This window comes from Sus scrofa, chromosome 15 (genome assembly GCF_000003025.6).
Source record: "Sus scrofa isolate TJ Tabasco breed Duroc chromosome 15, Sscrofa11.1, whole genome shotgun sequence".
Lineage (NCBI taxonomy): Eukaryota > Metazoa > Chordata > Mammalia > Artiodactyla > Suidae > Sus > Sus scrofa.
This window is the reverse complement of record NC_010457.5, coordinates 54,382,196-54,394,775: the sequence shown is the minus strand read 5'-3', so window position 1 is coordinate 54,394,775 and position 12,580 is coordinate 54,382,196. Positions and strand designations below refer to the sequence as shown.

The window sequence follows — 12,580 nt, the reverse complement described above, 5'->3', positions numbered from 1 at the left end:
TCCTATAGCATGGGAAGGGTAATACTCATAGGACAGAGGTTTTGAGATTGGTCTTAGGGGGAAACTCTGGACAACAAAGCAGCCATAAAAGTGTCACCATGAGCTACAGATCTGCTCCAGCCCGGACTTGTCACCACCTCAGAACACTGTCAGACATTTCTGTTTAATCTTTGGCCGGCTAAAGATTAAACCTAACACCTGGAAGTGACTCCAACCACCATCCCATGACTATGTGACCCCTGCCCTATAAAACTGAACTCTCCCTAAACGGGGGCGTGGGGGGGGCAGCTGAGTTCTCCTTTCTCAGTGCTCTTGGCCATCTTTTCTGATCAGTAAAACCTGCTTGGGACTTCACTGCTCCAGCTGACTGCCTTTACTTCTCTCCTGCGTGCTAACATTTGGACAAAATGTATACAAAGCACCTATTTTCCAATTCATAATGGGTCTGACAGTGCCACTGACCCCTCTGAAATATTGCTGCAGTCCACTGGATCCCTGGGAGTTCCTGTCGTGGCTCAGTAGAAACAAATCTGACTAGGATCCATGAGGACACAGGTTCGATCCCTGGCCTTCCTCAGTGAGTTAAGGATCTGGCGTTGCCATGAGCTGTGGTGTACGTCGCAGACATGGCTCGGATCCTGAGTTGCTGTGGCTGTGGTGTAGGCTGGAGCTGCAACTCCAATTCGACCCCTACCTGGGAACTTCCATATGCCACGGGTGCGGCCATAAAAAGCAAGAGAAAAAAAATTGTTGCTCTAGGGCATCCAGGGAACTCAGCCATGTGAGACAAGCTCTTCTAGAATGTCAGTTTCCTCTAGCACCTGACAGCCACTGAATGATACTCGGCTCTCTGTCTCTTGCTCCCCATCCTTTAAAGAAAATGGATCTGGGATCCCACACCCTTTTTAATAGCTTCATGTTGTAATATCCAGTGAATAAATTATTAATTATGGGAGTAAATGATTATTAATTGCTGTCTCCACTTACAAATGTGAATGGTCAATAGCATTTCTATAAAATTTCTTCAATTGCACACTACCAGAAAAATTCTCTGATACTACTTGTTCAAGAGACCTTTTACAGGAGTTCCCTTAGTGGCTTAGGGGTTAATGAACCAAACTAGGATCCATGAGAATGCAGGTTCGATCCCTGGCCTCGCTCAGTGGGTTAAGGATCTGGCATTGCCATGAGCTGTGGTGTAGGTTATATACGTGGCTCGGGTCCTGTGTTGCTGTGGCTGTGGTGTAGGTTGGTAGTTGTAACTCCAATTCAACCCCTAGCCTGGGAACTTCCATATGCCTCAGGTACGACCCTAAAAAGCAAAAAAAAAAAGACACCTTTTACAAAGAAACAGGAACTCTGAGTGATTAAGAGGCAGCCTTTCTTCTTCTGGCCCTGCAGATTTAGTGGGTTCTGAAGCAGATGGCAAAGTAATATTATTACTAAGGCTGGTGCAAAGGATTAAACAACCAACAAGGTAAATCAAAACACAAATTTCAACAACAGGATATGCCTGCCTCAACTAACCCCACCTGTTCTGATCACTCCTTTCTTGGCACTTATGAACATAGGCGTGCCACATTTTATGAAACTCTCAACCCACAAAACTATTAAGATAATTTTGTTTGGGGGAGATTCTTGTCAAGCTGAAAGAACTGAGGGCAGGGCTCCGCAAAGTGCAATCTCCTTTTAGCAGATGTAAATTTTAAAAATGCACTGTTGGGACTTTCAGTAGTGGCTCAGCAGTAACAAACCCAACTAATATCCATGAGGCGGCAGATTTAATCCGTGGCCTAGTTCAGTGGGTTAAGGATCTGTCACTGCCATGAGCTGAGGTGTAGGTTGCAGATGCAGCTTAGATCCCAAATTGCTGTGGCTGTGGTGTATGCTGGCAGCTACAGCTCGGATTCGACCCCTGGGAACTTCCACATGCCATGGGTATGGCCCTAAAAAGACAAAAATAAATAATTTTTTAAAAAATGCATCATTCAATCCTGCTGTATATCACGGGGAACTATATCTAATCACTTGTGAGAGAACATGATGGAGGATAATGTGAAAAAAAGAATGTACATATATGTGTAACTGGGTCACTCTGCTGTACAGCAGAAATTGACAGAACATTGTAAATCAAGTATAATAAAAAAATTAAAATGAATAAGTAAGACATGTTCAACCTTCAGACATACTCAAATAAGTGACTAAAAAGGCAAAAAAAATAATAATAATGAGTGAAATAAACCAGTTACAGATAAATACTGCATGATTCCACTTACATAAGGTATCTCAAATAGTCAAATTCATAGAGTCAGAGAGTGGAATGGTGGTTGCCTGGGAGGGAGGGTGCAATGGACAACTCCTAATCAGGAGGCTCAAAATCTCAGGTAAGTGGATAAATTAGACAAAGCTGTTGTACAATGCTGTACCTACAGTCAATAATACCATACTGTGTGCTTAAAAATTTAAGTGGGTAGGTTTCATGTTATGTGTTCTTACCACTGGGAGGGCGGGGGGAATGTTCAGCCTACTGGGGACATAGACATCGTAATATCGGGGTACACGCTATCACCGCCATGATTTACACTTTGCTGAGTAACTGTTTTCAGCCTAGATGAATACAAACAACTCTCTACCAAGTGGCCTTTCTCTTAGGCCTCTTTTAAAACTCCCAGTTCTGGAGTTCACATTGTGGCTCAACGGTAACAAACCCTGCTAGTATCCATGAGGATGCAGGTTTGATCCCTGGACTCAATCAGTGGGTTAAGGATCCGGCGCTACCATGAGCTGTGGTGTAGGTTGCAGATGCAGACTGGATCCAGTGTTGCTGTTGCTATGGCTGTGGTGTAGGCCAACAGCTGCTGCTCTGATTTGACCCTTAGCCTGGTAACCTCTATATGCTGCAGGTGCAGCCTTAAAAATTAATAAATAAATAAGACCCCTGGTTCTCCTACAGGCCTCTCCAACTGTGTAGGGCACCGTTCCCAGTGACATTCATGGTCAAGAAGACTTTTGCTAGGTACAAACTCACAGTTACACTATAAATAAGTCATGCGGATGTGATGCACAACATGGTGACTCATTACCTGCAGGAGTTCCTGTTGTGGCTCAGTGGTTAACAAATCCGACTAGGAACCATGAAGTTGCAGGTTCGATCCCCGGACTTGCTCAGTGGGTTGGGGATCCGGCATTGCCGTGAGCTGTGGTGTAGGTCACAGACGTGGCTCGGATCTGGCGTGGCTGTGGCGTAGGCCGGTGGCTACAGCTCCAATTCGACCCCTAGCCTGGGAACCTCCATATGCCCCGGGAGCGGCTCAAGAAATGGCAAAAGGACAAAAATAAATAAATAAATAACACTACTGCATACTTGAAAACTGCTAAGAGGGTAGATCTTAAAAAGTTCTCATCACAAGAAAAATTTGTAACTATGTATGGGGAGAGATGTTGACCACATTTATGGTGGGGCTCATTTTGTAACATATACAAACATCAAATCATTATGCTGCACACCCAAAAGTAACACAATGTTATATGTCACATAAACCTCAATTTGAATTAAAAAAAAAAAAAAGTTCTGGAGTTCTGGTCGTAGCTCAGTGGTTAACGAATCTGACTAGGAACCAGGAGGTTGCAGGCTTGATCCCTGGCTATGCTCAGTGGGTTAAGGATCTGGCGTTGCTGTGAGCTGTGGTGTGGGTCACGGGTGCGGCTTGGATCTGGCATGGTTGTGGCTGTTGCATAGGCTGGCGGCTACAGCTCCGATTAGACCCCTAGCCTGGGAACCTCCACATGCCGCAGGTGTGGCCCTAGAAAAGACAAAAAAGTTTTGTCCTGTGATCAACCCTTACTAACCAATCCTCACTGGCAAGAACCTCACGCCTACACCACAAGAACCAGGTTAGTCTTTATCATGGAATCAGTACACTCAGCAAGAATGGGAGCCCATGCTCCCACAGGCCCTGGGGCAAAGTGAACAGTAAGCCAGAAAGAAATTTTTCCTCAAGCTGACTCTTTCCACATCTGTGTGGGCAGAGAACTGAACCGCAGAGACAAAGCTCCCAGGAGACTCTAATTCACCTTGGCTTTGGGCATCGGTGCATTTCCCTCTCATTATCCTTGATCATGAGAGAAGCATATACAGGCAGACCTTGAAGACAGGGCATTTTGGGCTCCAGACCACTAAAATAAAGTGAATATCGAAAAAGAGTCACACAATTTTTTTTTTGGGGGGGGTCTTTTGAGGACCAAACCCAAGGCATATGGAGATTCCCAGGCTAGGGATCTAATCAGAGCTGTAGCCGCTGGCCTACGCCACAGCCACAGCAACGCAGGATCCGAGCCACGTCTGCGACCTACACCACAGCTCATGGCAATGCTGGATCCTTAACCCAATGAGCAAGGCCAGGGATCAAACCCAAAATCTCATGGTTCCTAGTCAGATTTGTTTCTGCTGAGCCACGACGGGAACTCCATTTTTTTTTTTTTTTTTTTTTTTGTCTTTTTAGGGCTGAACCCAAGGCATATGGAAGGTCCTTCCTGGGCTAGGGGTCAAACTGGAGCTGCAAGTGCCTGGCTATGCCACAGCCACAGCCACATCAGTCCCGAGTCACATCTGCAAACTACACCATAGCTCACGGCAATGCCGGATCCTTAACTCACTGAGTGGGGCCAGGGATCGAACCCGCATCCTCATGGATACAAGTTGGGTTTGTTTCTACTGAGTCAAAACGGGAACTCCACAAGAGTCACACAATTTTTTTCGTTTCCTAGTGCATATAAAAGTTTTATTTACACTATGCTGTAATCTATTAAGTGTGTAATAGCATTATGTCCAAGAAAATGCACATGCCTTTTAAGAAACACTTTTTTTTTTGGTCTTTTTGCCTTTTCTAGGGCTGCTCCCGTGGCATATGGAGGTTCCCATACTAGGGGTCTAATTGGAGCTATAGTTGCTGGCATACACCACAGCCACAGCAACACGGGATCCAAGCCGTGTCTGTGACCTACACCACAGCTTACGGCAACACCAGATCCTTAATCCACTCAGCGAGGCTAGGGATCGAACCCGCAACCTCATGGTTCCAAGTTGGATTCATTAACCACTGAACCATAATGGGAACTCCAGGTAACACTTTATTGCTAAAAAATGCTAACACCTTCAGCAAGTCGTAGAAGTAACATCAAAGGTCACTGATGAAGACCACCATAACATAGTAATAATGAAAAAGTTTGCGATATTGTGAGAACTACAAAAATGGGACACAGAGACATGAAGTGAGCAAATGTTATTGGAAAAATGGAGCCAAAAGAGTTACTCAATGCCACGTTGCCACAGACCTTCAATTTATAAAACATGCAGTATCTGCAAAGTGCTTTATAAAACGAGTTATGCCTGTATTTACCTTTTGGAGACTGCAAAAACTCATCTCAAAAATTATTTCATGTGCAGCTCCCATTGTGGCTCATTGGAAATGAACCTGACTAGTAACCATAAGGACACAGGTTTAATCCCTGGCCCCACTCAGTGGGTTAAGGATCTGGCACTGCCGTGAGCTGTGGTGTAGGTCACAGACGCAGCTCGGATTCCTGCATTGCTAAGGCTGTGGCGTAGGCCTGCAGCTACAGCTCTGATTAGACCCTTTGGAACATCCATATGCCTTGGTTCACCCCTAAAAAGACAAAAAAAAAAATTATCTCATGTATTTTTCTGCCCTCAGAAATGACTTAATCATAGCAGGCAATCAAAGATTACTTTTTTTTTGTCTTTTTAGGGCCACACCCGTGGCATATGGAGGTTCCCAGGCTAGGGGTCCAATCAGGGCTGTAGCCGCTGGCCTACACCAGAGCGACAGCAACGCCAGATCCAAGCCGCATCTGTGACCTACACCACAGCTCATAGCAATGCTGGATCCTTAACCCACTGACCAGGACCAGGGATTGAACCCGAGTCCTCATGGATGCTAGTTGGGTTTGTTAACCACTGAGCCAGTGACCTACACCACAGCTCACAGCAATGCTGGATCCTTAACCCACTGACCAGGACCAGGGATTGAACCCAAGTCCTCATGGATGCTAGTTGGGTTTGTTAACCACTGAGCCAGTGACCTACACCACAGCTCACAGCAACGCTGGATCCTTAACCCCCTGAGGAAGGCCAGGGATTGAACCTGCAACCTCATGGTTCCTAGTCAGATTCATTTCCACTGCACCACGATGGGAACTCCAGTTTCCCAGTTTTTTTGTTTGTTTTTAGCTTTTAGGGCCACACCCGTGGCATATGGAGTTTCCCAGGCCAGGGATTGAACCTGCATCTTCATGAATGCTAGTCAGATTCATTAACCTCTGATCCATAATGGGAACTCCCAGTTTCCCAGTTTTAAGGTCTAACGTAATACTACTATTTCAGTTTTTTGCCCAATGCAGAAAAATAAAGACTAATTTAAGAGTAAAATCATGTTATTAGAGCTATAGATGACTCCTTTTTTTTTTTTTTTTTTTTTTTTTGGCTTTTTAGGGCACATGGAAGTGTCCAGGCTAAGGTTCGAACCAGAGCTGCAGATGCTGGTCTACACCACAGCCACAGCAACACCAGATCTGAGCCGTGTCTGCAACCTACACCACAGCTCATGACAACGCTGGATCCTTGACCCACTGAGCAAGGCGATGGATTGAACCTGTGTCCTCATGAATAATATTTGGGTTCATTACTACCGAGTCAAAACTACTGAGCCACTACGTGAACTCCCTAGAGCTACAAATGACTCTTGACCTAGTTATCCATAGAAATTCAATAGGAGTACTGGCTCCCATTGCTTTTTTCACTTTGAACTTGAGAGGATCAGAATACATTACCCCGAAATATGCTACTTTGGCATAAGGATTATTTTGAGGTTAAGACAATGAAGAAACAGCAGACACAAGAGGAACGCTGCTCCACCTCTTTCTGCCTAAAAGCAAAACTGACCTGTATAACTGTAGGTTCACCAGATTTACCCTAATGTTTCCAGAAGGTTAAAGTCTTTGCATAGTTCCCACTTCCCATGAAGCTGCCACTGCTATGTTTGGCTCATGTAAACCAGAATAAGAATGGGGCTCTTTAAAAATACACAGGCTGGAAGTTCCCTTCATGGCTCAGGAACCCGACTAGGATCCATGAGGATGCAGGTTCTATCCCAGGCATCACTCAGTGGGTTAAGGATCCTATGTTGCTGTGAACTGTGGTGTAGGTCACAGACGCAGCTAGGATCCTGTGTTTCTGTGGCCGTGGCATAGGCCAGCAGCTGTAGCTCTGATCCCACCGCTAGCCTAGGAACCTCCATATGCCACAGATGCAGCCCTAAAGAGCAAAAAATAAAAAAAATTAAAATACACCTGTTGGGGCTTCCCTCCAGATCTGCTAAACACGTGGCAAATTCTAAACCAAGTGTTTTTACTTTTTTTGGCCACACCCACAGCATGTGGAAATCCTGAGCCAGAGATCAAACCCACACCACAGCAGCAACTCAAGCTGCTGGAGTGACAACACCAGATGTTGAACCCGCTGTGCCACAAGAGAACTCCCTAAACAGAGTGTTTTTAAAGTAAATGATGTCTTGTTCCTAAGAGGCAGGAGTAAGAAGGTTCCTACACTGCAGTTGAGAATAATGCTTAACAATGTTCATTAAGTTATAAATTATCCCACACAACTACACCAAGCTATGGTTTCTGATGGCTGGGTGGCTAATTCCATAGGTTATTCTACTCCTGGTTTGTTTTCAACCACATTTTTTTTCCTTTGTCTTTTTTAGGGCCGAATCCTCAGCTTATGGGGGTTCCCAAGCTAGGGGTCAAATCGGAGCTGCAGCCACCGGCCTACACCACAGCCACACCAACTCAGGATCCAAGCCGTGTCTGTGACCTATACCACAGCTCACAGCAATGCAAGATCCTAACCCACTGAGCAAGGCCAGGGATCAAACCCTCGAATTCATGGATAACAGTCAGGTTTGTTAACCACTGAGCCACGATGGAACTCCTGTTTTCAACCACATTTTAGTTGCCACTCAATTTGTTCCTTGGTAAAAATGAGGGTCCTGGGTTAGAACAAACACTGCCTAAATTTCTGTAAGGATCTGAATCCGATCCTTAATGAAATGAAAGCAATGGGGCCCATGCAGTGTTTCATAATGCTAAGTATTTGATTTAAGGAATTGTCCTTTACTTCAAATTATAAGCTTCCTACTTTTTAGTCAAAGAAAAATTCTTGATAAAAATGATAGTGACAGAAGAATTTTTCAACAGTCATAACTCTAGAGACGTTAATTCAGCAAGCTTACGTTAGTGCACCCTATTAAAAAGAAACAAAACAAAACTATAATCAGATTGGATTAGTAGATCTCCAAAAATCACTTCCAACCCTATCACTGCTTGAGTCTAAACTTGCATGGAGAAAGGCTAAAAACAAAAACTTGTAATTTTCTTATTCGTTAAAAACACCGCATGGAAAATTGAGAAACTACAGATAACAAGTACAATGTAAGCTCCATGAAGATGGGGGTTTTTATCTGCTTTGTTTGCTGCAGTGACCCCATCATCTACGAATATACCTATATAGGAATTCCCATTGTGGCTGAGTAGGTTAAGAACCCAACACAGTCTCAGTGAGGATTCAGGTTCAAGCCCTGGCCTGGCTCAGCAGATTAAGGATTTGGTGTTGCCATAAGCTGGCATAGGTCACAGATGCAGCTTGGATCTGGTGTTGCCATGGTTGTGGTGTAGGCTGGAAGCTGCAGCTCTGATTCAGCCCCTAGCCTGGGAACTTACGTATGCCATAGGTGCAGCTGTAAAAAGGAAAAAACAGAAAAATTTTGAAAATAAATTAAAATGTACCTATATACCTGGCATATTAATGAGTGAGCAAATAATAGTAAAACAATTAAAAACAAAACATAACCCCACTCCCTGGAAATAACCACTGCTACCAGAAGGCTTTAATTTGAAACTTCCATGTAAATTCATTCACGACAACTTAAAAAACTTATCAAGATTTACAATCAACATATTTTATCTAGGGAAAAAAAATTGATTGGAGTCAATAGTAAAGAAACTTCTGTTTGACTTTCCCAAGGACTCTCTCAAGACTATCATGATGATAAAACCACTTTTACTGTGTCACTCACCTGTCCCAAACAATTCCGCAGTTCACTGTGCTTCCAGAAACTCTCCATTTTGACTACTACCTGGCTATTGGCTTCCATCCCTCATAGGAGACTCCCTCTGTGCCAATCAAATTGAATTACACGATATGCCCTGTCTCTGTGCCTCTGCCCCTGATGTTCCCTGTCAAAAAAGTGATATTCATCCAGCTCAAGTTCATAAAGATACCATCTCCTTCATCAGCCATCTAATATGGCCAGACAGAAGTGATAGTTATAATTCTTCTCTCAATGACAGTAATTCGTTATTATCCACAGCAATTAATACAGACTGCCCCACTCTGGGGTTGACTGTCTACATTCTGTTCTCCCATCATGTTATAAATTTCCTGAGGGAAGGGATCTTAGTCTTACAAATGTTGATATCTACCCTCTCCTCTCTGCCAGCCCCAATCCAAACACTTAGCATTTAGAGAATTAAGGACACAAACTAATGAAGTGCTTTGTTCAGAATGCCTCAAGTGTCCCCATACCTGCTTAGAAATCTCTGCACATAAGAAGTTTATTATCACACCAGTGGACAGCCCAGATAACTAGAAACCTGGAACAAATCTCAACTCAGGTCTTATCAATTAGTTATATCTTCTGATATTCAACGCATACCACGCCCTTCCTCGCAGTTCAAAACCAAAATGGAGTTGAAGAGCCCAAATGGAATGTCATAAAAATGTTAGAGGATTTTCCCCAAGAGATCAATGTTTACTAAAAAATAAAAGTTGCTGCAGCAGAATGAGATAAGCAAGACCATGCACTATAAGGAAGCAGGAAATGGCTGATTCTCCTGAGCTTTTCTTTGCCCGCACTCTCCTCTGGGAAGCAGTTTATCTCATAATGTTAACGTATTCACATTTCTAGCAGGAACCTAAGAACAGGGTGAACCCCTTCTTGACTAGTATCAGTGGAACTAGGCAATGACCATGGATGCCACAAACTGATTATGACATACATGGGGAAGGAGGAAAACAGAGGAAAGTAGAGAGGGACAAAGACAAGAGGTTGTCAAGTGATCTCACCAGTTGTGGGGGGTGGGGCACACTTAGTGGTATCCCTCCACCTGCCTTCTGCAGAGACAGACTTCTAAGAGTCTGTCTAAAGTGTCAAGGTGTTAAGTTGATAATTAACAGTCTTTTCTTTCCTCGTTCCTACTTTCATTTTGAACTTAAAAACCGAGCACTGGACACTAGAGTCAGCCCTTTCACAGCTGTTAATTGTGAGCTTAATTCACATACGGTTACAGAGTAAGGTCTTTGTTAAGTGGTAAGAGATTGCAAACATATGAACATGTCTGCCCTTAAGGGGACATGTAGTGTAATTTAAGCATCCACCCCCACAGGAACGCATCCCCAGTGCCAGGTTACTTTTGTATACAATATTTTAATATTAACAGAGCAAGTACCTCACCCAACTCTTATGATATAAAAGGCCACACCAATAACTTGGGAACGAAACCTGTTCTTTAAATGAAAAGTTTATCAACTGCAGGATTTACAACCCTCTTTTTTGGGGGGTGGGGGATAATTTTAAAATCTCCCCTCCAACGAGACAGGACAAACAAAAGATCTGAGAACTCCTTTAATAGTATATCCTAAATCAATGCAGCCTGTAATCAGTGGTTCTCAACCTTAATTGCAATTCAGAATCACCCTAGGCCGAGGCTACCCACAGGCAGAACTTTTTCAACTCCTCAGGTGATCCGAATGTGCAGCCGAAAGTGTGAACCGCTGCTGTAAATCATTCTGCCCTTGAAAATGAAAGGAGAGGACCGCAAGTCAATGACATAGGCTCCATCCTCCCTTTCCCCCCTTCCCAGAGACGCAGGCAAGCTGCAGTTATCCAGGTGCAGTTTTGGGTTCATAGATTTGGTAATGAGATAGAGCATGGACTACAATACCCTTCCGCCTTGAGGACTGAGGATGCAGGAAAGTTACGTTAGATTTAACCACCTCCTGCCAGCGTTATTATTGCACCTGCGCTGGAACAGGCGCAGGCTTAGCTTCGGGGGCCGCGGAAAAAAAACTGTACACTTCTCTCATCTAAACTTGCTGGGATCCCGCCTCTGACTCGGGTGGGAAAGCGGAAAGGGCAGCGCCAGAGCTCACTAGGAAGGAGCACAGAACGTTTCTGCAGAGAGAGGAGGAAAGAAAGCGGGGCCTCGGGCGCGGTGCTGCAGGGGCCGAGGCGCAAGGAGCAGCACCAGGAGCAGCACCGGGAGAGCGCGGGTACTCACGCAAGTGCCGCCCAGCTTGTGGCTCTCCACCACCGCGGCCCGAGCGCCCAGCTCCGCCGCCCGGCGCGCGCTGGCCAGCCCGCCGGAGCCGCCCCCGATCACCAGGTAGTCGAAGGAGGTCGCGACGCTGCGGGCTGGGGGCCAGCACTGTGGCTGCGACTCCTGCCTGCTCGCCATGGCTCGGGGGAAGACGCTGGCGGGTCGGGTTGGAGGCGGCGCGAAGCGGGAGAAGGCGCGCGCCGCCTGCCGCCAGCTGGGGCCCGCGCTAGCGCTCAGGGTCCAGACCAGCAGGGCCATGCACGCGGAAGTGTGCGCCGCGGGGGTGCGGCCCGGGGGCGGGCCCCGGGGAAGAAGGGGGGCCGCGCGGGCACCCGGCCGGCGCAGCCTCACGGTGACTAAGCACCCGACCCGAGCGAAGGGGGAGGGGGAACGGGGTGGGGGCGGGGCTCGCTGACCGAGGCTTGGCGGGACTGGGGTGGGCAGGCGCGGAGGGGCGGTGTTGCCCGCCCCCCGTGCCCCTGGGTGCAAACCAGCCCGCTCTGCCCCAAATGGGGGTCACCTTTCCTGGATCTCTCCGCCTGGGTCTTCACCCCAGCACGAGTCCGCGAGCCCGAGTGGCATCAGCCGGATGTTGGTTTCTGAAGTCCCAAGGGGCCAAGGAGGATGAACACCTTCTTTTGTTCCCCCAGCCTTTTCTGAGCGGGCCCCTTGGGAGATGCCAGGGGCGACGAATTCTCAGGGAAGGGAGATTTGTCCACCATCGTTTTTGAGGGCGCTGTTTCTCACGGTTTGAGCAACAGACCACCTGAACCCTGGGTCTTAACCCGGATCTACTAAATCGGAAGCTCTAGGTCAGGACCTCAGCAATCTACATTTTAAACACCCCTTCTTTCCAGCTCTCAGGTGAGTTCTAAACATACTCTGTGAGACATTGGGACAGAAGTTTTTGTGATCCATGGATGAAGCATAAAGATAACAAACGTAGAGATAGAGACACAAAGAGTTCCCCCTATAGCGCAACCGGATGGGCGGCGTCTTGCGAGCCCAGGGACGAAGGTTTGATCTCTGGCCCAGAGCAGTGGGTTAAGGATCCCATGTTTCCCTGCAGCGTAAGTCACCAATGCGACTCAGATCTGATCCCTGGCCCCGGGAACCCCATTAT

General features: G+C 46.2%; 1 protein-coding gene across 1 annotated transcript in view; it reads right to left on the bottom strand.

Moving 5' to 3' along the window:
• The window catches only part of GSR (glutathione-disulfide reductase), a 51,426-nt gene extending 39,214 nt beyond the window's left edge, over window positions 1–12,212 (bottom strand). The window contains exon 1 of the mRNA XM_003483635.4: window positions 11,419–12,212. Within this exon, the coding sequence (XP_003483683.2) occupies window positions 11,419–11,715 (297 nt within the window). The 5' untranslated portion in view covers window positions 11,716–12,212. The remainder of the gene's footprint in view (window positions 1–11,418) is intronic.